Consider the following 25504-nt stretch of genomic DNA (forward strand, 5'->3'; position numbering starts at 1 on the left):
GAATATTTCCCTGTGGTGAGAAAGGCTGAAGAACTTAAACACAGCAATACACAACATTCATTTCAAACCATTTCCTATTCTGTTCTGGTATTTCACAGCTACCGCCAATGTACTCCTTTGCCATTCATTGGACCTTTGGTTCCACTGTTGAGATTTCATTAAATATGTCAGCTTCATAAAGTTCTTATTTTTCATCCAATTTTACCCTATAGTAAAATTCTATTAAATACACAACAAATTTCAACAACAACAAACTCAATCAAGGAAGACTTCCCAATTCCCCATATAAAAACAGGCCTTTGTTCGGCCTTCCTTCATGACACTTAGACCAGGCTTCTTGGTAGAGTTAACTGAATATTTGTCTTAGTCACCCACTGGACTATGTCACTCTCCTCTACCTCCTCTCTACTCACTAACATCAGCTTGCACACAGCTGGTTCCTTATTAATATCTGTATAACTGAATTGAGGGGTTTGGGCGAGATGACTTCCAAGTCCCTTCCAGTTCTAAAATTCTGTATTTCCAATGACTCATGGTTAGTCAATATACCTCTCAGTATCACACAAGAAGCATCGAGTAAGTGAAGATATAAGTAATCTTCCATCCAAATAATCTAACTGGACAACACAGGAGTCAACTGTTGTTATTGTCTGAACAGGAAACATCACAAAGGCAGCAGCCGCCTAAAGGGGATGTGACAAGGAAATAAAGTTTATTTATCTTTACGTATACACATAATCCCCTTCTCTTTACCTTTTACATGAAAACAGCTTAGACAGCAAAATTAAAACTTTAAATGGGCCAAAATTAATTTGCCTGTTAGAATATCAAGTTTCGCTCATTTAAGTTTTGTGAAATAATTTGCTACATAACTACAGAAGAGAATTCTTAAGGCTCTGTTTGTAATTATCTATTCTTAGAAGTTGGGGAGAAAAAGATGAAGCAAGTTTTAGAATATGTGAGACAATTTTTCACCTGTAGACAGTACTTCTCCCTTTGGAAAAAAGACAAATTAGAGCTATAGTAAGTGTAGAATTCCAACTGTATATCAAAAATATGTTAGGAATCAAGTAGTAACCTTGATGGGTCATCATGAATATTTAATTAATACATCAAGAATATTCTGGGGGGCTTCCCTGGTGGCGCAGTGGTTGAGAATCTGCCTGCTAATGCAGGGCACACGGGTTCAAGCCCTGGTCTGGGAAGATCCCACATGCTGCAGAGCAGCTGGGCCCGTGAGCCACAATTACTGAGCCTGCGCGTCTGGAGCCTGTGCTCCGCAACGGGAGAGGCCGCGATAGTGAGAGGCCCGCGCACCGCGATGAAGAGTGGCCTCCGCTTGCCACAACTAGAGAAAGCCCTCACACAGAAACGAAGACCCAACACAGCCATAAATAAATTAATTAATTTAAAAAAAAAAAAAAAGAATATTCTGATGTGTTGATTAAAATAACTTAGCCAATAGTAGTTAGATCTCTTCTTCTCTACCAGGATCCTACATGCAAATAAGCCAATGAGAGACAAGTTCCCCTTTTCTGATATAATAGCTTTGGAGGAGAGGGACAGCGAGGAGCAGGTTGGCTCTGCCTTAATGACAGACTGGAGCATTCTGTTAGGGTAACTTGAGACTCAACTTTTCTACTCCAACAACTGTGGCAGGAAGCCTGGGGACCCACACTGCTTAGCGCAATCCAGGAGGTGTCTTTAAGATTCCATTCACAACAAGTTACATCCATCCTGAGAAAAATATACGTAGACCCATGAGTTTCTTCTAACCAGGGACCAGGAGAATAGGACCCTGGGCAATTGGTACCATTTCTATGTTTGCCATTTTATTCACACAACTAATAAACAGGCATCTTTTCTTTTTTCTTTCTTTCCTTTTTGTTTTTGGCTGCGCCATGTGGCATGCGGGATCTTAGTTCCCCGACCAGGGATCGAACCTGTGCTCCCTGCATTGGGATCACACCGTCTTAACCACTGAATCGCCAGGGAAGTCCAGCCATCTTTTCTTTCTTAACAGCCTAGTATTAAAGAATGCTTTACTTAAATGAGCCATGCAGGTGAATTATGGAGTAATATAATAGACAACTGCAAATTACTGAAGTTAGCTCACAGAAGCCATTCTGTAACAGTGTCAAGCTAAACCAGGGTACCATATGTACTACATGCAAACAAGTCTTCTCAAAATTCATTGTCTGAGCTCTAGATCAGTCCCCAAGAGATACTGTAGGTCAAATTGTGTCCTTTAATTGAAATTCTGTAAGACAACACCTTGTATCTCACCTACATACAAAAAGAACTGGACTGGTTCTCACCTTTGCTTGTTTAGAAGTGTTGAGTTTGATGGCAGAAACTTTCCCCATATGATCACCTATAAAAACTCTAAGAATAGCTGTATCCCAACAGAGAGCTGTAACTTTTTGGCCTTTGTGTTCTGAAGACACATAAATTCGTTCTGGTTTCCCACGACGCTCTTGATTTAATTCCCAAACAATTACAAGACCCTGACTGCAAGAATTGAGACACAAAAGCAAATTTTTGGCAATGGTGAAAAAGGTACTATTTCAATGCATCACAATATCAACTATATTAAATATATAAGCAAATTCTTATTCTTCAGAAAAGAGGAAGCAGAAAGCCAAGGTATTAATTTCCTTGCTTTAGTCCACCAATCCAATATAATAGGAGAACTTAGATGTTCTAAATTATCCCTGTTACCTTTCTCTTTTAAGGTCAGAGAAACGTTGTTTTCTCATGTTAGTGTTTTCCACAGACCCTAGGGTGACCAACTGTCCGTCCTGGTTTGCTTGTGTCTAAGAGGTTTCCTAGGACACGGGACTTTCAGTGCTAAAACAGGGTCAGGCCCAGGCACACTGGGATGGCTGGTCACCCTAACAAACACACAACTACATTTGTCAACTTCAAATGCATTTGGAAAAGATCAGACAGTTTTAGAACAGTTTCTTACCTGGTAGCCACAGCAACATAATCATCATCATGTAAACAACAGGCGACCTGAGAGATTGCACCTTCCTAGAGCACAAAAGGAAAAATATTAGGCAGCTCCTCAAAAATGGGTAATTTTTTACTTTTAAATCTCAAGTTTTACCTTCTTTTAGTCCAAATGATCACTGATAATGGAGAAATTCTAATTTATGAAAGATACTCCGGATGGTACATGACAGGGCTACCCTTAATCTTACCCTGTGTGAAAGGAAAAGCCTGTGCTTCCATCCTTCTTTCTGAATGAGATTGAGTCCTCCTCCTGAACTGCCCAAAGCCAACCATTTTCGAGACACAGCTATGCTCGTGCACTAAAAAACATGGCAACAGACAAGTGTGAAACTGTCACAGTCATTTAACAAATAAACTATCTACTGGAAATAAATACTGAGGATCTGTGTCAGGTTCCTCCCGGCACCTGACCCACCCGCCCAGTTAAGACACCACATCATGGCACTCAAGCTCTTATTCTAGATAGTGAAAGATACAGAAGAAAGAACATTTTGGTTTTAAATTTTTAATTGAATCTCAAAATTGCTGAATAGGCTCAATTGTATAAATGAGTAATTTTCCCTTGGCAAAAGCCAGTTACTAGCCCATTCATCTTCTGTGCAATTCAGCTAGGTCATTCCAATACTGACCACAATGCTGGAAGATCAAGTAAGTCTCTAGGGGATAAAGCAACCACTTTAATCATCTGCTCACATAAATCACTTCTAGTCTGTATAATCGGCACAAAATGTCCACAGCTTTGAGAGCAAGTGAGACTGCAGAGGACACAAATGCAAGTCACTGTACTATTACGTCTCCCCACACCTTCAGCCTCCTGATTCTTCTCCTTACCCACCAGAGAAAGCTGTGGCCCGGCTGTGCCCAATACCCTGTGACAAAAATTATTGGTTGGTGAACGAACAGGCATTCCCAATCCTCTTCGACCTTGTTACTTTCTACCGTAGAAGCTGGAAATCCTAAATCTTCACTTAGCCAGTTTCTTTTGCAGCTAGGGGGAGCCCTGTGACTCAAATCCAGCTAATAAGACTAAGCCCTACTGGGGCTTCCCGGAAAGCTTTGCCCTCCCAGATAAATGGCCGAAGCTGAAGAAAAAAAGCCTTTGTTCTCGGCCACCTCTTTCTTGCTTGAGATGCTAATGGATACATCAAGACTGGAGCCAGGACACTTATCTTGCAACTGTGACCAACAGTCAATATACAGATGATAGTAGAACAGGAAAGATGGAGAGCCTGGGTCCTAAGGAATATCAAAGGCCACTACACTAAACCCAGAAACGATAACCTCCAACCAGGTTATAAACACCTTTACTGCTTAAGCTATTATTGAGAAGGTTTTCTGTCACTTGCAGCTAAAAAACGTCTGATATCAACCCTCATAATTGTTGGCCATATTACTTTGCCTATTACTTCCTATTCTCCCTTTGCTCAGAGACTAGAAAGGTGCTTTAGGGTGGGAACAAAAGGATAAGAATGAAATTATTTTGGAATTGGTTATGAAACTGTTCTTTACCGTGTTATTCCTGAGTTTATCAAACGAACTCAGGGTTTGAGGGAAGCACATACTCCTTCCCACAGAGCTAATTTTTAGCTAATTTTGTAAAGCTAATTTTTAGCTCTGTTCCCTAAAACAGAGGGGGTACATCAAACTCCTTGTTTTGGAACGAACTTAGTTTAATAGCAATGGTTCGTGTTGCTCAAAATGCAATGGGGTATACTCATTCATACTATTTTATTTTCAATTGAATACATTACTTTCTGAGAGAAGACAGCAAGATTAGAGGTGTGAAAATTCAGTAATCTATATCATAGTTTCCAAGGATGGGAAAGAAGAATTCAAACGATTGCTTGAAAAATAAATCAAGAAAGCGCTATGAACATACTACTTCTATGTGAGGTATTACTAGCACAGGTAAGAACACCCAAGATTCTATAAAACATAAAGAACTGGGTGGGGGGGGCATGTAACCGAGAGCACACAAAAATATGAACGTGAAAATAAAACTGATATAAGGATCAAGAAAATCACCTTTAGGCGAGTGGAGTCCAGCCTCAGGGCTGAAAGTAATGGATCCAGAGACTCAAATTCTGCAAGAACATGGTTGTAGGACTCTGGTATCACTGGCACGAAAGTCATTTACCCAGAAAGATGAAACTACGTTGAGGGATAGGCACAGTATTCCTGAATAAAACCTGCAAAAATATAATTTAAGACGCTCACCACTCCTTCCCTGGAGAAAACAGGGAAACATGAGAAAGGGACATGGATCCCTATTCTGGAGCTCCTTGGCATCTAGGTGGAAAGAAAACACACGCAGGTGACATTATAGGTGACCATCACCTTGTACTGATTATTCCCTGACTCCTAAAACTCCCAGAGAATGAAATCCAGATTCTCAAGGCCCTCCACAATCCTATCCCACTCTATTTACCTAACAGTGTGAATAGGTAAAACAGACGCTTGCAGGATATAAGGGGAAATTTTGTCAAGCTCCTCTGTGGTAAAATAGCAGCTCCAGCTGCAACTCTTTGAGCTGTAAATCTTCTGTTTTTAACTCTCTTGTTAAATTCAATGGTTATCAGCCCACATTTTAACCGTGCTTAATAGGAAAGGGCCTCTGGATAGCTTCCTCCAGCCTGTGAATAAGTGAAAAGTCAGGCGTGGGGAATTAGCGCAGAAAGAGGAATAAGAGCTTCAATAAGAGGCCTGATAGGAAAGAATAGGAATAAGAATACAAGGTATCAAATGCCAACTACCCAGTGAAGACTTTGTAAACTAACACAAGAGTTCTTACCTGTTCAACAACTCTCAAGTGTACTTTTTTGTCAAATTATACCAGTTTCCAGAAGAAAGCAGAATTTAAGAAAATTCTATCCATTAATTTTAACTTTTCCTCAATCCTCTGTTACCTACCAAATTGAGAGTAAAAAACAAATACTACAAAAAAATTCAGAAACAATTGTTTATGCTTAATTGTTTTTAATTTATACTTTGTGGTTTTAATTTTTTTGTTTCAGAAACACATGTATTCACTCACTCATTTATTCAACAAATATATACTTAGCACCAACTATGTGCCAGGCATTGTTCTAGGTCCCAGAGATAAAACAGAGGACAAAACAAAGTCCTAACGTTCACGGAGCACACTTTCCAGGGGCAAACCATATATAAACTTACAATACTTTTTACTGCATACACATAATATAGTCTTATTTTCTGCTGGTAATACGGTTCTTTATACAGCTGATCTCTGCAAGGAGAATGGTGTTCTGAAAAAACAAAATTCTTTAGTAGTCCTCCTATACTCAAATATTTGAGAATTCCTAATCTAAGAAAAATCTTCTCTCATCCTTTTCACTCATTCATTTTATTAAGTACTGTAGATACAGAAAAATCAGGATTGCTAAGACAAATAGTGTTGCTCGCCATCCAGTTCTACAAGGGTTAAGTCGTAACCCACTACAGTTGCTGACCACCAGTGCACTCCGAAAGGATTAACAACAGGATGAGGTCCTCTGCTTTGGACAAAGCAGGCCCTTAGTAGACGTATATCTCAGGAAGAATTTTACTCACCCCAGATTTTTGCACCTTCCCATACATAGAAAAGCACTAAAATCATTAACTTGAGATATCTATTCTTTGTGATTAGCAGTAATCTTTTACCAAGATGTAGGCTTAACTGCACTTATTTCCTAGCCAAAAATCATATATAAACTGTCTTCTCTATATACACTATTGATAGTATGTATAAACTAGATAACTAATGAGAACCTACTGTATAGCACAGGGAACGTCTACTCATTGCTCTGTGGTGACCTGAATGGGAAGGAAACCCAGAAAAGAGGGGATATATGTATACGCATTGCTGATTGACTTTGTTGTACAACAGAAACTAACACAATATTGTAAAGCAACTATACTCCAATAAAAATTTAAAAATAAAATAAGATAACATAAAATAAACTGTCTTCTCCCCTACCTCTTCAGAGCAGTTTCCTCCGGACTGAGTGGCTGTTAGCTGGGCTATAGTCCTCAGCAAGACCCTGAATAAAACTTAAACTCACAACTCTCATCTTGTGTGTCTTTCTCTGAGTCGACAGTTTCTAGTAAAATATGAGGCACAGTGGTGCGAACAAGACAAATAAAGTAATTCCAGAAATCAGTCACTTTATAATCAACTAGGGAGAAAAAGACAAATCATACACACACACACACACACACACACACACCCCATAAGGGAAACATAAGCAAGGTCCTATGTCGGAACTTAGAGGACAGAGGGATCACACTGAGTTAAAAGTAACCATAGAAAACTTCCTAAGGGAAGCAGCACTGGAGCTGAGTAGGTTTTATCACAAGGAAAAAAGAAAGGGTAGCAGGTAGGGCAGCAATAAGCAAAGATATAGAGGATATATTTGGAGAATACAAGTTTAGTCTTTGGTTGAAACACAGGATACAAGCAACAGAAAAATGAAAGATAAAGCTGGAACAGTAATTCAGTCACAAGGTACAAGGCACTGTGAATCTCAAACTAAGGAACCTGCACAAATTTTAGTTTGGTAGGCAACAGAAAGGCATTGAAGAATTTGGTGTTGGGAGATCACACAATTTCTGTGAAGCGCTGTGGGCAGACACTAGAAAACAAAGACTTGAGAAAAGGTGGGAAGGGTGGTGAGGAACTACAGACAAGGCCTTTCAATTACTCAAGAAATCTGGTGGAGAAGGAGAAAACCTCTCTTGACCTTGGGAGCAGGGGAGATGCAAACAGATTTGTAGGTAGCAGCCAAAAGAAAAGGCTTTAGAATGAAAGGGACTGAAGGGACTTCCCTGGTGGTCCAGTGGTTAAGACTCCGTGCTCCCAATGCAGGGGGCCCAGGTTTGATCCCTGGTCAGGGAACTAGATTCCCGCAGGCCGCAACCAAAGATTCCACAGCCACAACGAAGATCCTGTGTGACCCAACTAAGACCTGGAGCAGGCAAATAAATAAATAATTTAAAAAAAAAATGAAAGGGACTGAAGATACAAGAAAAAGAAAATAAAATCACTGTACAAGATCCTAAGGAAGATAGAAAGGAATGACATCAGGACCACAGTGCCTATCTCTTCCACTTGCAATCTTAAAACAATCTCTGAGACAGATAGACCATTTGGTCTTGATCTCAGTGAAGAGAGAATAACCTGGAAATTATGACCTAACAGGGTAAAAAACCTAGTAAGTTTCTCTTTTTTCTGAAAAAGACTTAATAGAGATGAGAATGAAAAAGGAATAGCATAAACAATGTCAGTTCTCAAGAGAAGTTGCTAGTGATAGTGTTAAGCCAACTCCAAATTTATATTTTTCTTTGTGCTTACTCTCTCTGAAATGACTCCTTTCCCTCCAGATCTACTTACTAAAATCTGCCCAGCCTTTCAGGCCCAGCATAAGTCCCACTTCCCAGAATTCTCAAGATGGAAGACTCACAGGTAATTCAGTGCACACATCCATGTAATTCAGAAATTAGTCTTGCCCTGGATCCCTGAACATTTTCAGCAAGGGAAAGGAAATGCTCCCTCTCATGAAGCTGCCCATTCCACTCCTCCACAGCTCTCACTGTTATAAGGTACTTTTTCTACTATTGGACTGAAACCTGATGACTTGGAGCTTTTATTTCCAACTGTGGCTTCTACAGTTTAAGGAAATAAGTTCACTCCTTTCAAAACAGTCCTTCAGTATTTGAAAAGTGTTATGAGGTCTTCTAAAAATTCATCAACCCCAGTTCTTCCTGACCTGACAATTTCCAAATTCCTCTCTGTTCTGATCAGCCTTCCACACAAGAGCTTTAGTTTGCCTAAAAATGTGGTCTCCAGAACTGAACATAAAACTCCTTATAGAATAGAGTAGAAACACTAAGTTCCCTGACCTGGACACTAAATTTCTATGTTACATCCTAAAATAGTATCAGACTTTTTTTTCCAGATATGTTTTTAAAGTAGCCATGTCACACTTTTTTGGGTTTTTTTAACATCTTTATTGGAGTATAATTTTTTTACAATGTGCCATGTCACACTTTTGATTCAACAGAGCAAGCAGTTAACTAAAACCCAAAGAAATTTTCAAACAAAATGAATATAATCTTCCTAGCCAGTATCTAGATACAGTAGAATCAAGCTCAAATTGAAAGCTGCCATTAATCAAATGTGATAATGGATATAAAAAGTACCTAGAAAATTTAAAACTGCTCAAACAAGAACAGCAGAATGCTGATAACTGTTAAAGTTTGGTTAGGTGTACATGAGGGTTTGTTATATTATCCTGTCTCCTTCTGTCTATGTTTTAAATTTTCTTGAACAAGATTTCTTATTGAAGTATAGTTAATTTACAATGTTGTGTTAGTTACAAGTGTACAGCACAGTGATTTCGTCATACACATATATATTCAAGATTTTCTTAAGTATGTGCTTAACAACAAAAAGCTCTGTACAAACCTTTCATTCTATAAACTTTCTGTGCCTCCATGGTTTAATATATGCTGTTCCTTGACTCTTCCTCCATCTAACAAAACACTATCTTCCTGCAGAACCGAGTTTAACTATTACTTCTGTTAAGTCTGTCACACTGTTAGCCTAGCAAAAAACTAAGCAAATAGAAGGTGGCCATAAATGCTTACCAAAGTCAATGAAAGAACTTTTTGAAGTGCTGGCTTGCCCAAGGTCACAGAGTTCACAAGTAGAGCTGAGACTAGAATCCACTAATCCTGAGTCCAAATCTAGTTACCTTTCCATTTCCCCGCATTGCTTGATGGTAACTAAAGGAGCAGTAGGATCAAGAAAAGGCTTTTCTCTTCGTCCTAGTAATCATTTTTATTCATTTTAATGGACTAGTGTTTGCTGCGCGAACACCCAATGCAAATCACAGCTTTCTTTCTTCCCCACTAGGGGCGTGGAAGGAAGAGGAGGCAAATGAGAAAAGAAAGGAAGCAAAAATTAAAGATATTATGCGGAGGGGAAGTACGAGATTCCCTCATTCCCGTAATGGGGATCTTTAAACCCAAGTAACAGGAACAACTCTCCACCTCAGACCAAGAAATGGCGACTCACTCATGCACTCAGCATGCTTTGAACACACCAATGCAGACAGTTCCTGACCACAAGCTCCCTGACTAGCGGAACTCCTAACTTTTTAACAGCAGTAACTTTAATACTATACTCAGATCTCTTGAAAGGAGCCTCGGTAATCAAGTTTTCAAAGCCAGGCTCACAGCCTGTAGGTCTCAGCCCCTCTCCACCATCTCCAGGCCGGTAGCCCCCAAATTCCAATAGGTCACACCCTCTCTCCCGGCTGGATGCCGTAACACTCACCGCGCACTAAGAGCCGCACCTGAGCTTCAGTCTCCCCTCCTGCTCCTCCCCTCCCTGGCTTACGTCATCCCGGAGCGCCGGGGACGCTGGGACAAAGCTGTTAACTGTACTTCCTCGTCACGTGACAGGTTACGCCCCTGCTTGCGCGTGGTCCCTCCCCCTCAGGCCGCGGTCGCGATTACGCTCTCTGTGGCCTGCAGTAAGCGGGCCGCTGCCGGCCGAAGACGCAGCGCTGATCGGGACCGGAGGAGCTCTAGGCCAAAGGGGTGAGCCAGGCAGGATCCCGGGACCCTTCACCGCTTAAAGCCGGCGAGAGGAAATGAAACAGGAGGGCACCGGCGGGGAAGGGAGGGAACTAGCGGAAGGTGTCATGGCGGCCGCGCTCTGGGGTCACGTGCCCCGCAGGCCCGCCTTGGCACTTCCGGTCACGTGCCTTCAGAGTTCTCGCAGCCAGCGATGGAGGCGAGACCCCCCGGTAACAGAAGCGGTGGCGACGGCGGCAGCTGCTGGGTTTCAGCCTCTTCCCGGCAGCGTCTCTAAGAAGCGCAGCGGAGCTCGACTCGACCCAGCTCAGTAACTTACTCCTTGCCCAAGGCCGTAGCTCCCACCTGGTAAGTTTAGACCGAAGAATGGGGGTGGGCGGGCGGGTGAAGAGCTGACAGGCCTGGGGGCCGCAGGACGGCAAGGAATCTGCCCGTTTTTCCTGTGTCCCTGTCGCCGTTGCCACAACTCCCAAGCCTGCGGTCTCGGTAGCCCTTTATTATTCTGAAGTGAGGAAGAGGCGACTCCTAATCTACTTGTCTGTAGGAAGCCTTACCTCTCCAGTGAAAGCAGGGACTCGAAGATTTATTCAAAGACGGGATCAGACTTGGCTCATGAGGATGAAGGACGCGGAGGCCTCTTTGCGGCTGAGGAGCCCTTCCCGTTAGAAAATGTGCTGTTGAGTCTTTCGGTTTCTGTAAGGGAAAAGCTTTTACCTTAGTGTCCACACACCTTTTGCTTTACCTGTCAAACTTACCACTATTAAAACCTTCTTAACACGTGTGCCAGGCCAACCCCCCCCCCCACACACACACACATCACATTTTGGTCTGTGCCCAATTTGATCATCTTTAAGCACCAACACATGGAAATAAATAATTATTTTAGAAATTCCCTAGTGTTCTCAGAGACTACATTGTCTAAGGAAGTGTATTCAGTTGACTCTTAAATGTCCGCTTTAGGGTCTGTAAAATGGGGGGCGGGAGGAGAGAGATAAAAACAACCTTTTGCCCATTAGAAGACCCAATTTTAAAAACATACAAAAACTAAGTGGTTTAAAATATACCTTGCAGTAAATACTGATTCCATAAAGGAGTGGAACAATTTTTCCCGTTGAATTCTTACCAGAAACCCCAACATACAAAGCAGCATGCCATGGTGGAATTGAGTTTGGGAGCGCTCAGCCTCCCCTCTTGGAACACAGTGTGAATATCATGAACTGGGCTTTGGTAACTAAGCCAAAGTTGCCAACCCTAAGATCGATTTTTAAAAATCAAAACTGGAACAAATGAGATGGAGAGGTCACAACAGAGGGGAAGGTAACCTCTAGTATCAGGCTTATGGCTTACAAAAGAGATAGACTCTGGAAAGAACTTTGTACCTTTTAGCAGACCGAAATCCGTTGTTTGGAAAGGAGGGAGAGAGAATTTGGAGGCATTAAACCTGTTCTGCTACTCTTACTCATCTAACACTTGGCAGTGCATCAGACTGATGAGCTTTGAGTCTCTCCTAGGTGATATTAAATACATATTGGTAGTGCTAATGTTAAAAAAAAAAATCCACACTAATGCAGAGAGGGCTCTTTAAAAATACTAGGAAGGTTGGTGCGAAGAGAGAGGAATCAGTTAAAAAGAATATACCCAACGATCAGCTTCAGTCAGTTGTGGCTGCTTCCTGTACGTACTGCTCTCAAGGCTTATATCTTATCCCTGCTGGGCTGTCTTTACACCTTTTAGCCCTGCTTTTCTGTGCTGCTGGTTTTTCCTTTACCATGAGAATGTTGTCAGGTGTACCTTAAGCTTTCCTGGCATTTTGACCACTATTTCTACTTCATGGATGCTGCTACTAGTAGTGTCTTTGGGGACTTCCCTGGTTGTCCAGTGATTAAGACTCCCCGCTTCCACTGTAGCATGGGTTCGATCTCTGTTCCGAGAACTAAGATCCCACATGCCACATGGCACGGCCAAAAAAAATTTTTTTTTAATTAAAAAAAAAAAAGTGTCCCTTTCTGCTTTCTCTCTTTCCTGCCTGCAATGTGGCAGTGTCAGGCATCCATCTAATAGTCCCTCCTTGCTCCACTTATGATTACCAGCTGATTGCTCCTCTCTCAATTTTGGTATCGTACTCTGTCAGCATGCAGTATTTATTAGTGAATATGAGCATACTGCTCCCTCTATCTTGCGTCTCTGTCGCATTTTCCTCCTCCTGCCTTTCCCATCACTGCTGTAAAATGAAAAAGTGCTCGGTCTTAAAATTGCTACCTCAGTTATTCTCTTTAATATCTTCTTTATGTGTGTAACTATCCTTAAAACAGTACATTTTGGTCACTCTCTACATACTTCCAAGGTCTTATTCCCTGTAGTGCTGAATTGTTAACATTTTTTAGTATTGCCCGATGGCAAGCAGCATTCCAGTCTCCATTTTGTATGCTGGCAGACACAGAAGTGCTTTCTCTAATATAATCCTCCTTTTAGAGAGTGATAAGGAGTTTATATTTCACTTGTTGCCTTTTTTTCTTCTGCCCCATTTATCTCTGCACGTTGGAAAAGGAGATGTAGGTAATGGAAATGCAGAGACACGAGATGTAGGAAATGGAAATTTAAAGATTTCTCCTGAATAGTTTCAGATTCTTCCTAACCCTGTTTACTTATAAGCCAGTTATTGGAATCTGTGAGGAATGATACTCTGATCTGTGAGTTGAGAGCTTTAGTGCTGCCTGGAGTTTAGCCAAGGATGTATGTACAATGGTTTCTTGTTATGTCTTAACCAAGACTGTATTCTTTTAACAACAGAGATCTTAAATTGATGTCATAGGTATTTATTGGACTATTTCTATGGGCTAAAATATGCTGCTGGGCTCTGTATTGCCATGAACACAACACATGCAGCCTCTGCCCTTCTTTATGAAGCTTGCAGTCTTTTGGGGAGAAAGGCATTAAAAGAATTACTTTAAAAATTAATTGCAGGGACTTCCCTGGTAGCGCAGTGGTTGGGAATCCACCTGCCAATGCAGGGGACACGGGTTCGAGCCCTGGTCTGGGAAGATCCCACATGCCACGGAGCAACTAAGCCTGTGCACCACAACTACTGAGCCTGTGCTCTAGAGCCCGCGAGCCACAACTACTGATCCCGCATGCCACAACTACTGAAGCCCATGCACCTAGAGCCCGTGCTCCACAGGAAGAGAAGCCACTACAATGAGAAGGCTGCACACCACAACGAAGAGTAGCCCCTGCTCGCGGAAACTAGAGAAAGCCTGCGCGCAGCAACGAAGACCCAATGCAGCCAAAAATAAATTAATTAATTAATTTTTAAAAAATTAATTGCAGTAGTGATAAGTGCTATAAAGAGAAGAATACTGATAACTTTGAAACTTAGAGTAGACAGAAAATGAGTAAAAGCTCGTTGATGGAAAGGGAGGAGAATGTGCAGAGGCTTAGCACAAGGCATGCATGTGCCTTTAGCCTCAAGCAAGTAAATATTTAACTGCAAATGAATAAATGCCTTTACTGGAGGATTTTGCTATTTAAAGAAGTCTTGTGGCAGATTATTTCATAAAGTAAATAATCTTTTAAGTAAAGCTAGATCTTCATCAAGCCGCTTTGTTTAAATATAACTGCACTGATGTTTTTCATAAACAAAATATTCTGTGGCTCTTACAGAGTTCTACTAGAAAGAAGTTTTTGCCACCCAAGGAGCCACCTTCAAGAAAAATCTAGAAATCATAGAAGCCATTGTAGGATGGTCCTACTGGTTCTATTAAACTTCCTAAAACTGGTCCTTGTACAATTAACAGAGGTGCTACAGATGACCAGGGAAATTTGCCAAGCAGATTAGCTGTGAGGTAATTGACTAGTTATTCCCAGTGTTCAATAACTTATCTCTGATTTATTTTTAAAGCTCCCTCTAAATGGATTTTAATATGAATGGTTTTACATGCTGTGCATAAGAGGCTATGTTTTTCCCCAGTTGATTTAAAGTAGCCAACTCTAATAGTTCTATTAATCTAATTTATTCTCCACTTTACAGTTTCTGTCTTCATTCATCTTTCTTCCTTACCTTCCCACCTCAGAAAGGTTTTTCTGTTCTTTTCCAAAGTTAACACTTTTTATTTGTGCCCGTAAGCCCAGTTAATTGGTGACTTGCTCTGTCAGCTGTAACCTTGCATTTCCTCCATATATGGACATATTTAAAATTATCCTGTAATTATCTACTTATCCCCCTCCACACACGCACCTCTCCTATCTTTCTCAGATTTTAATTCATGTTTCCTAAAATGTGGTTCATATGGTATGCAGTTTAATTTTACATAGTATAGACAGGTTTTTAAAATGTTTTTAATAGTTATGTGTTTATTATATAATAGTTATGTGTTATTATTATAATGAATATTATAAAATTAATATTAAAATATTTAATGGTTCCAGATGTTATAAAAATTATTATAAATTAAGTTAGTATTAGTATATTAGTATTTTAATACTAAATAAAAATAATACACATATTACAGAAATTGAAAATAACAGTTTTAATTCTTACCAACCCTAACACCTTCCCATGTTACCTTATAGATGTGATTTGATAGAGAATAAACTCTTGGAAAGACATTTTTAGTAACTGCTTTTGTCATTACAAAATACATATTTATTGTAGATAGTCCAGAAAACAAAAAGAACATTCAAATCATCTGTAGTCCTATCACCATCGGTAGCCACTGTTAAATTGGGTGTATGTCTCTCCAGTCATATATATTTGCAGAATAGCATAATGGAACTCCAAGGTCAGACTGACCCAGATTCAAACCCAGTTCTACTTCTTGATGCTTTCGGAAAGCATCTTGATCTCTCAGACCCAGTTTCCTTTATCTGCAGAATGGAACTAATAATAGAACCTACCTCAGGATTGTTAACTGGGGACTGAATGAGATAATGCCTATAAAGAACTTAGCCCAATGCCTGGCACATATTACAAGCAGTCAATAAATTGTAGAAGATTTTTTAAAATTTAAGAATATGGAATCAGACTACATGCTTTTTTTGCTTGCTTTGATCACCTAACAGTTTATCTTTTCATGTCATTAAATAGTCCTTTAAGGAATTCCCTAACGGTCCAGTGCTTAGGACTGCGCACTTTCATTGCCAAGGGCCCAGGTTCGATCCCTGGTCGGGAAGCTTAAATCCCACAAGCTGCGGTGCAGCCAAAAAAAAACAATAGTCCTTTAAAACAGTGGTTTTCAAACTTTTTAAGCAACAGTAATCCTCTAATCAAAATCTTTGGAGGACATCAAATAAGTAAATCAGTTAAAAGATGGTATTATATATTAAGAATTTTGACCCTTTATCATATATGTATGGATATTAAAACTGTGGAGATTGTAAAGTAACATGGGAAAATGTTTTCAATGGCAAATAAACAAGATAACTTGGCTGTACTTCATGATTACATTTGTAAGGTGAGTACAGATAAGCACAATTTAAAATTAAGAAAATTGATGTTAAAGTTGTGAGATTGTGGCATTTTTTAAATCCCTTTTTGTTAACTGAACTTACTAGGCTCTGTCCCAACATTTATAAATGCCCACATAATACAGACTATTTCTACCTGCGTGACTCAACAGCACCTCACACTCATTTTCAGAGCTGAATTCCTTGCCTTCACTTTCAAACTTGTTTTTCCTTGTTACTGTTTCTGTGAGTGGCATCACTGTACTCATGTCAGTTAGGCTTAGAAGTGGGGTGTGAGCAAGCAGCTGTGACACCTCCTTCACCTCCTTCAGCACAGTGTCTATTCATCCTGCTTCCTCAGTACTCCTCCTTGTCCCTTCCTCTCCATTCTCACTGCCAGCAGCCTGGTTCAGACCCTTTCTGGTCCTCTCTTCAGTCTCTCTCATATTGCCTCAGATTAATTTCCTAAAATACAAATCACTCCCTTACTCAAATCTTTAGAAGTTTTCTGTTGTCTACCACATAGGGGGGTATTCTCCACTATCTGCCTCCATCTTAACTGTCCAACTTCATATCCCACTGATCCCCATCATGAACTTTGTGCTACATCCAGAGTGGACTACTAACCATTCGCAGAGAGTCTAGAGCCTTTGCCCCAAGCCATTCTCTTTGCCTATAATGCTTATTGCCATTTCTCTGTCAAAACCCTCATTCAAGACCCAATTCATAACTAACTTATGTATAAAAAAGAATAAACTACCGATACATGTAATAATATGGTGAATTTCCAGAAACATGTTAAGCAAAAAACCAGAGACAAAAGCATACATAGTGCCTGAATTCCATTTGTATGAAATCCTAGTACAGACAGAAACTAATCTGTGGTGATAGAAATCAGAAAACAGTTGCTCGAGGGTGGGAGGAAGAGAATTGACTAGAAGGGGACGTGAGAGAACTTGGGGGGTGATGGAAATGTTCTCTGTCTTGTTTTGGGTAATGGTACGTGGGTGTATACAGTTGCCAGAATGCATCAAACGGAACACCTAAGGACTGTGCATTTAGTGATTTGCATTTTGTTTGTTCAGTTAATTGTAACTGAATTTTTTTCATTGCCCTAAGATATCTGTGACAAATATTTCACAAAGCCTCTCCTGAAGAAGTTAATTGCCTCTGAGTCCTAATTCAGAACTGTTTTTTGTCTCCCTTTTGGGACTTTACACATTCTAATTTGTATATACACACACACCCATCTTGCTCACTAGACTGGAAGCTTTCTGAAAGCAGAAATCACTACTGGCAGACATTTGTCTTCGGGTAATCCCTAGACTCCTTGGCTCAGTACAGAACTATTGAATAAATGTATTCACACTGACCCTTTTCCTTTCCATTTTTGGGGTGGAGTAGTCTGTAAGGAAACTAAAAGGGAAGATCTGGCTACTCAAAATTCAGGTAGTCAACTTCAGAGAAATTAAAATTTCACTCTTTTTTTTTTTTTTTTTTTACTTGTATTTTTGATTTTTAAATCACTGTTTCAGTGAATAAGAAACATTACAATAAAGCTTCACTTGTTTGCTCAAATTTAATTCTTATGACACCTAGATATGCTGACTTCTCTGAAATTATAATTTGTACCTGAAGAAGTAAATATTTTTAAGTTATATTTTAAATCATTCCTTTGGGAATGAAAACTAAAGTCATAACTTCACCAGAAATGGCATATATGTGCCATTTGTGCCACCACTTTCCCCATCGCAGCCCATGGCAGACTTCATCAATCATGGCATCTTTCCTGTTGAGCCCAGACGGCCTCAAAATCCTTTTCAGCCTCATATTCCAGACAGCTACACTGAAGACTCTAGGATTTGGGTTGGGTGGTTAAGATTCCCAGGATGGGGTGAAGCTGGGGGGAGCTCCAAGCTGTTTCTTCCTAGGTAACAAATTAGCCATATACAAATGAATCTTCCTCCTAGACTGGAGAGCAGTTGAAGACATTTGATTGTTAAAAGATGTGGAAGATAGCATCTGAAGTGTTAAGTGTTAAATTGTTTCAGTTTTATGTTTATGCATAGGGGAACAGACTTAGACTGGGTTTTTAGATCTAGGAGTGGTTTTAGGAAGGTCACACAAACCCTTTGACTCTTAGTTTTTTCAGTTGAAACAAATTTGAACTAAATATCCAGTAGAGTGCTGTGTAATTCTAAAGTTCTGCAGTGTAGGTTACAGACCGCATATTTGTAGTGAAATCATGTGTTTAAGATTTAATAATATAACAGGAAAATAAAAATAAATTGAAAATACTCTGATTAGCATATATGGAAATGGTTTGAAAACTGCCAGGTGTTGTCAACTTTAAGTGTTGTGTAAATTCATACCTGTGGTATGAGCAAAATGAAATTTGATTTTAAAGGAATAACACCATACAGCTTTATCTTCAACTCTGAATGAGGGAAAAGATTTTTTTCCCTCCTTATTACTCATTTTAGATTTGGAAGGGATTCAAGTCAACGAATCCAACCCTAATTGAGATGTGAAATCTTTTTGTCTTTTTTAGCACCTTCTAGCCATCATGGCAACTTCATCTGAAGAAGTTTTGCTGATTGTAAAGAAGGTGCGACAAAAGAAGCAGGATGGAGCTCTGTACCTCATGGCAGAAAGAATTGCTTGGGCACCTGAAGGCAAAGATAGATTTACCATCAGCCATATGTATGCAGATATTAAATGTAAGTCAGCTATACTAAGTCTGATGTATGTCATATTTGTTAGTAACTTTATAAGAAGACTGTTTATACAGTCTTTGTGGGGTTTTTATTATAATGTCAAAAAATCAGCTGTATAAAAATTATAGAGTAGGATCATTGAATATAATTCTGTAACCTGCCTTTTCTACAATAATAGAGTATGTACAGCTTTACATGTGTAAATCTACCTCACATAAAGATCTCCACACATTCCTTCTTTTAAGAGTTGCATAATAGTCCACTGAATGGATTTACACTTATGTATTTAACCAGTCCACTATCGAAGGACATTTAGGAAGTTTTCAGAATTTTGTTATTGAAAACAATGTTGCAGTATTGATCTATGCACTAATATCTTTTTGAGGTTGTATGTATGGGATACATCCCTGCAGTGGACTTACAGGTTCAAATGGTTCATACATTTAAAATCTTGATAGATGGACTTCCCTGGTGGCGCAGTGGTTAAGAATCCAACTGCCAATGCAGGGGACATGGGTTCAAGCCCTGGTCCGGGAAGATCCCACATGCCGCGAGCAACTAAGCACGTGCACCACAACTTCTGAGCCTGTACTCTAGAGCCTGCGAGCCACAGCTGCTGAGCCTGCGTGCCACAACTACTGAAGCCCATGCGCCTAGAGTCCATGCTCCGCAACAAGAGAAGCCACCGCAATGAGAAGCCCACGCACCGCAACAAAGAGGAGCCCCCGCTCGCCGCAACTAGAGAAAGCCTGCATGCAGCAGCGAAGACCCAACACAGCCAAAAATAAATAAATAAATTTATTTTAAAAAAAATCGTGATAGATGATGCCAGATTGCCCTTAATAAAATTGTATCTTTTAAGTTGTCTAATTAATCTTTGGTTATGTGGCCATCATCTGTTGAGAAAATAGACTTAATTTTATACTAAATGTAGATGGGAGAAATACAGAGCATAATATTTTTATATCCTTTTCCTTTTTGTGATTTTCAAGTATGAAGGCTAACATCAAAACCCCTTCCTTCTCTTTTCAAATTTGCAAAATTAACTTTGAATTTATTACCCAAAGGGTATGGTACTTTGTGGCTCAATAATAATTAGGTTTAAAGGCACCAAGTGAATCCTGGGATTTAGAACCTTTACTCTGAAAGGGATTTCTGCAATTCACCTAACAAAAAGACCTTGAATAGGAGGGACCCCAGGGGAGTTGGGCAACAAAGCCCTCAACAAATTGTGGTATCTTAACTGTGACCATCAATATGGATTCATTTATTTTCCTGGATATGAGATTCTTCTCCTAGATAAAATCCTGAACAGATTTCAAGGAACATGACACCTCAAAACATAGACAATTCTCAACTTGCAAGTGGTCAGTTTACAAATGTCCTTTGTGTATGAACAGTTGCCCTAAGGACTTACCTCTAATTTGCTGCTGGAAATGACCAAGATTCTCATCTTTCTCCACTGAAATAACTTAGAATCTTAATTTTCAAAAGGAAATGCTGTTTAAAATTCATCATAATTCAGTACTGCCTAAACTATCTGGTCTTTGTCCACTCTCCTGGTAACACTACTTCCTTTCAAAACTTTGTTTCTGTGGAGAAATGCCTCACAAAGTTTCTAACAATAGTCTTACAAACTAACATTTGTTCTACAATAGACTCATAAATTAGGAACTGCCTGTATTAGCATTTCTCTTAAACGGGAAGCTAGCCTTATACCTTTGCAAAACACATACTCAATGTGATGCTCACAGCATGCAATAAAGAATATGCCTGTCTTCTGTATTTCAACAATTCTTCTCAGCTATTGGGGAGGAGAGCACGTACCCAAATTTAGATCTGCACCAGATCAGTTTTCATTTTAAGCTGAATATTTGAAAGAATGCTCATTTCTGAAAGAAGCCATTGAAAGTTGTCAATAATAAATTACTAAGGTGAAAATTAGCAGTTAGATAGTTAAAAAACTTCAAAAGTAGGTCTCTCAGAGGCACATGCTAAGACAGAGCAAGAATAAAGCAGTGACTGAGAAAAGATAGGTAGAGAGGAGTGATAGATGGTTTTGGAGGTATGGAATAATGGAACAGGCTGGCTGACAGTGTAAATTGCTTCATATTGCTCTTTTTGGCAGTAAGGTATTTCATCTAAACTTGGTTTGGAAGCAGTATCTTCATTGAAAAAGTTTTTGTTTATTTAAGTGTTAGTAGGTTGCTTGGGGCAGAGAGCTCTAGGTAATGGGTTCACACTACCATTAGTCACCCATTTAGTGAGACAAAGCCCCTTCATCTCTGTTTCCCTTATGAAGAAGACAAGCCATGAGGCCCACTTTTTAAGAATACAAGATCTCTATTATGTAGGTATATTTTGACATTTCCAGCTCCAACTTATTATGAAAATCTTCAAAGTTACAGAAAAGTTTAAAGAATAGTACAATGTATACGTGTATATTGTATCCCATCTAAATATTAGTTATTTTGCCATATTTGCTTTTTTATGTGAGTGTACACTTTGACTGCTTATAACATTATGACACCAAGAAAATTTTAATAAATATCCAGACCATTGTTGCATTTCCCCAGTTGTCCAAAGTTTTTTATAGCTGTGTTTTTTTTTTTAACCAATACCTAGTCTAGGTTCACGTATGTAGTTGTAGTCTCTTTAGTCTGTTCTTTAAGAGTATGGGCTTGTAGAATATCACACATTCTGATTTTGTCTGATGGTCTCCTCAAGGTTTTGTTTAATTTTTTTCCTGTATACCTGTATTTCTTATAAATTAAAAGTCAGGTCTACAGGCTTGATTATACTCAAGTTAAACATTTTCAGCAAGAACAACACATAAGTGGTGGTGTTGCTATTCTGTCACCTCAGAAAGCCCATAGTGTCAGGTTGTTCCATTTTTAATGAGGCTAAGTTTGATCACTTGGTTAAAGTGCCGACACCTGATCTCTCAAATGTAAAATTACGTATTTTCCTTCGCAATTAGTAATTAAGCCATGGGCTATGTTTTGGAGTTTTTTGAATCATGACAAATCATTTTTATTAATGATAATGTCAGTTGGAAGCAGGTGTTCAGGGTGGATTCAGGACTCTGAGTTGGCTGTTTAGAAAGTTTTAAAGAAAGCTGCCCAGTTGAGTGGAAACCAAAGCCCTTTAGTATCCATAGGTGGAAGCAGTGGGTGAGAAGTGCCACACAAAAAGGATACTGAAGAAGGAAGCCAAGTGTTAGCAGTGAATTTGTTGAACCATGCTCTGGTTATATGGGGTTATTTGAGAAGTGTATATTTCTGCTGAAGCATCAAGATTGGAATAGGGCAACTAAAGCCCAAAGGAAGCCTGAGTCTTCTTGAGAGAAGTAACTTACTGTATGGCTTTCCACAGTGTGAGTGTCCTCATCTAACTAGCCTCATGCTTCTTTTTAGGCCAGAAAATCAGTCCAGAAGGAAAAGCTAAAATTCAGCTTCAGCTGGTCCTGCATGCAGGGGACACAACTAACTTCCATTTTTCCAATGAAAGCACAGCAGTGAAAGAGCGAGATGCAGTGAAAGACCTTCTTCAGCAGTTGCTGCCCAAATTCAAGAGGAAAGCAAATAAAGAACTGGAAGAGAAAAACAGGTGAAGGAGGGAAAGAACAGCCTTTTAAAGAGATGCTAGGTTCTCACCAGTCAAGTAATAGTTTATTTCTCACCCCTTGTGCTTTGACAGTGTAGTTTAGGAAAATTTGGGCTTTGTTATCTTTACCTTTACCTTTGGTTATTAACTTTAGCATCTTACTAGCATTATTATTTAGCATTAACTTTAACTTATTTAGCATTAACTTTAGCATTTTACTAGCTTTGGCTTTCGACAGATTAGATAAACTCAGACGAACTGCCTCAAGCCTAACGTCTGATTAGGAACAGAACTGCGATTCGAAGGTGCTAATAAGGTCCCTTAATTCTCTAGTTCTCTGTCACAGAAAAGATACTAAACCATTAGAAATGTGTTTGTGAATAAGAAACCTGAAAGAAGTCATACTGTAAAAAAGTTGAGAAAACATCTAACATAATGAGAATTTCTGATAAGATGAATTATCTTTCTGTGCTTATGGCTCCAGGTGCTTATCACCATGAAAAACTAGTTGCTAGAAAATCTCTCTTCCCCATTCACCTTTTTGTGAAGGAGAATACAGTACAGTACAAATACAACCTTTGTATCACTGGAATATAGGGATGAATAAGACCCAATCCATGCCCTCAAAGCATTTAGCCTTTGCTTTTTCAGACTGACTTCTGTTTATCTGCACTTACGTTTGTTCCTCCAAAAATGTTTTTTTGCTTTTAATTACTAACAAATGAACTAAATGACCTCTGCCGCTCAGCCATCACAAAATGAAAGTTGGGTGTTTCATGTGGCTAAAGTCTTTTTTGAATGTTACCTAAATGGTGTTTTATTCTAAAAGTTCAATATGTTCGATATATTCTATCACCAGAATGCTGCAAGAAGACCCTGTTTTGTTTCAGCTTTATAAAGACCTTGTTGTGAGTCAAGTGATCAGTGCTGAGGAATTCTGGGCCAATCGTTTAAATGTGAATGCAACAGAGAGTTCTTCCACATCTAATCATAAGCAGGATGTTGGCATTTCTGCAGCATTTCTGGTATGTGACCCTTCTAGATTTCTAAAGGGAAAAAAAAACATGGTATATGTGTTAACAATGCCATTTCTTTTGTAAAATTTAGCATTTTCTTCAAGTAAATTAATGGATACTTCAGTATCCATGGTATTCTTCTAAAATAATTTTTTAAATACATACAGTATCTTTTTTAATTTATATATTTTTTGCCAATGGTATTTTCTTAGTTTTTTGGACTTGACCCTAGTATGCTGGAAATCAAATGGACTTTTGAAAAAGAATCTTTTAGCAATTGGACTAATGCTTATTTCCCCTAATACTTTTAAATTTAGGGCTTTCAGCTACCTTTTTTTTAATGATTGCAATATTTTACTTATAATGCAAAGTTTAAATGTATAATGACCACCATGTTATAAAAAAGTAAGATCTCTAAAATGTATCTTAAGAGGAAAATTGAGACTACCTTATGTGTGGAATTAGAAAGTGAAATTCAGTCTATACTCTGGTAAAACCAAAGCAGTATTTATACATTTAACAAAAATTTGAGTACCAGTTAAATGTTTGGCATCTTTCTTAGTGCTTAGCAGTGAATTGAATTAATACGGCCTTTTTAAAGAAACCAGTCAGATAATATTTAACTACTTAGTAACCAAATAGTTAAATATTTGGTAACTGTATAAGTTTTATGTTAAAGCTCCACTAGATGTCTGCCTTTGGCCACACTTAAATGTGCCTATTTGACCATGTTGTATTTTCAAAAAGCAGATTTTACAGTTCACTAAAATTATGTGAAACCAGCTCAGGCTTCTGTGAGCCCTGTCTCTATGCCAAAAGCATAGGTGAGGGACTTATCTCTGTCTCTGTATTTCATTCAGAGAGTCTGTTTTTCCACCTTTGTCCAATGTCCATTGGGTTCTTAGACATCTTCCCCCAATATTCTAACAAATACAGATATATATGTGGTCTTTATTTTAGGCTGATGTCCGGCCCCAAACAGATGGATGTAATGGTCTGAGATACAATTTAACAACTGATATCATTGAGTCCATATTTAGGACCTATCCAGCAGGTAAGAAAAATCAGTTCTTTCAGATAGTTAAAATATTTGTTTGGATGAATTCAGTAATGTATCATTGAAAAACAAAAGGCTTTACCTTTATTCCTGATGAAGTGCTATAAAATATGTAAAGTACGTTATCCAGTGCCTGACATGTGGTAGATACTAATGGCTTAGCATATAATGTGCTGTCATCAATCCATTGGTATGATGACTTTCCCATTCTTTCCACCGGTGGTTCTTAAACTTTTTTTTTCTTCAATATTTAAGTTACTTTTTCTTTTTTATGTATATTTTTTTTAAATTTATTTATTTATTTATTTATTTTTGGCTGCATCGGGTCTTAGTTGCGGTGCATGGGCTCTTCGTTGCAGCGTGCAGGCTTCTCTCTAGTTGTGGCCGGCTGATTTTTCTCTCTCTAGTTGTGGTGCGCGGGCTCCAGAGCACATGGGCTCCAGAGTGTGTGGGCCCTGTAGTTTGTGGCACAGGGGCTCTCTAGTTGAGGTGTGCAGGCTCAGTAGTTGCAGCACGCAGGCTTAGTTGCCCCGCAGCATGTGGGATCTTAGTTCCCCGACCGGGGATCGAACCTCCGTCCCCTGCCCCTGCATTGGAAGGCGGATTCTCTACCACTGGACCACCAGGGAAGTCCCTAAACTTTATATACCCTTTAACATACATGAGTAAGATGACATGCTCCAGAGGCATCAATAAATGAGTCTCTGCAGCACTAACTCAGATCATCCTTCATGCTGCCTCCCTTGCGGAAATCATCCTAAAAGTATAAATGTTTTGATTCTAGCTCTGGTGATTTATGATGTGCAGCCAAGGTTGAGAGCAGCTGCTTCAGTCATTCTTCTAACTAAACAAAGCTCTCAAGCCATACACTATTCTCTCTTTCTACTTCCTCACTCCTGCCCCTTTAGTCCTTAGGGAACATCTCTCTCCCACAGTACTCAGCTCAAGCATCACTTCATTGCCACTTCTGTAAAATCCTGACTGTCTTAGGCAGATATAAGCCCCCTCCCCACTCCTTCCATAGGGCCCTGTTTCTTACCACATTATAA

General features: G+C 39.3%; 2 protein-coding genes across 12 annotated transcripts in view; one reads left to right on the forward strand and one right to left on the reverse strand.

Moving 5' to 3' along the window:
- The window catches only part of HPS5 (HPS5 biogenesis of lysosomal organelles complex 2 subunit 2), a 51509-nt gene extending 40992 nt beyond the window's left edge, over positions 1-10517 (reverse strand). For 2 of the 6 annotated variants that reach the window (XM_082476574.1, XM_082476571.1), the window contains exons 1-7: positions 10355-10517; positions 9664-9927; positions 5044-5207; positions 3207-3317; positions 2972-3036; positions 2319-2511; positions 550-683 (exon numbers count right to left, since the gene is read on the reverse strand). In XM_082476574.1, coding sequence (XP_082332700.1) covers positions 550-683; positions 2319-2511; positions 2972-3036; positions 3207-3317; positions 5044-5151 — 611 coding nt within the window. In that variant the 5' untranslated portion in view covers positions 5152-5207; positions 9664-9927; positions 10355-10517. Of the gene's footprint in view, positions 1-549; positions 684-2318; positions 2512-2971; positions 3037-3206; positions 3318-5043; positions 5308-5809; positions 5925-6192; positions 6285-9663; positions 9928-10354 lie in introns of all 6 variants that reach the window. The other 4 variants (XM_082476572.1, XM_082476569.1, XM_082476570.1 and 1 more) reach the window with 3 other exon arrangements.
- Positions 10518-10720: 203 nt separating this feature from the next.
- GTF2H1 (general transcription factor IIH subunit 1) overlaps positions 10721-25504 on the forward strand; it is a 33451-nt gene continuing 18667 nt past the window's right edge. Inside the window, exons 1-5 of one of the 6 annotated variants that reach the window (XM_082476628.1) lie at positions 10721-10965; positions 18611-18779; positions 22193-22385; positions 23242-23407; positions 24359-24452. In XM_082476628.1, coding sequence (XP_082332754.1) covers positions 18626-18779; positions 22193-22385; positions 23242-23407; positions 24359-24452 — 607 coding nt within the window. In that variant the 5' untranslated portion in view covers positions 10721-10965; positions 18611-18625. The remainder of the gene's footprint in view (positions 10966-18610; positions 18780-22192; positions 22386-23241; positions 23408-24358; positions 24453-25504) is intronic. The other 5 variants (XM_082476623.1, XM_082476624.1, XM_082476625.1 and 2 more) reach the window with 5 other exon arrangements.

Source organism: Balaenoptera physalus (genome assembly GCF_965194825.1).
Source record: "Balaenoptera physalus genome assembly, chromosome: 10".
NCBI lineage: Eukaryota > Metazoa > Chordata > Mammalia > Artiodactyla > Balaenopteridae > Balaenoptera > Balaenoptera physalus.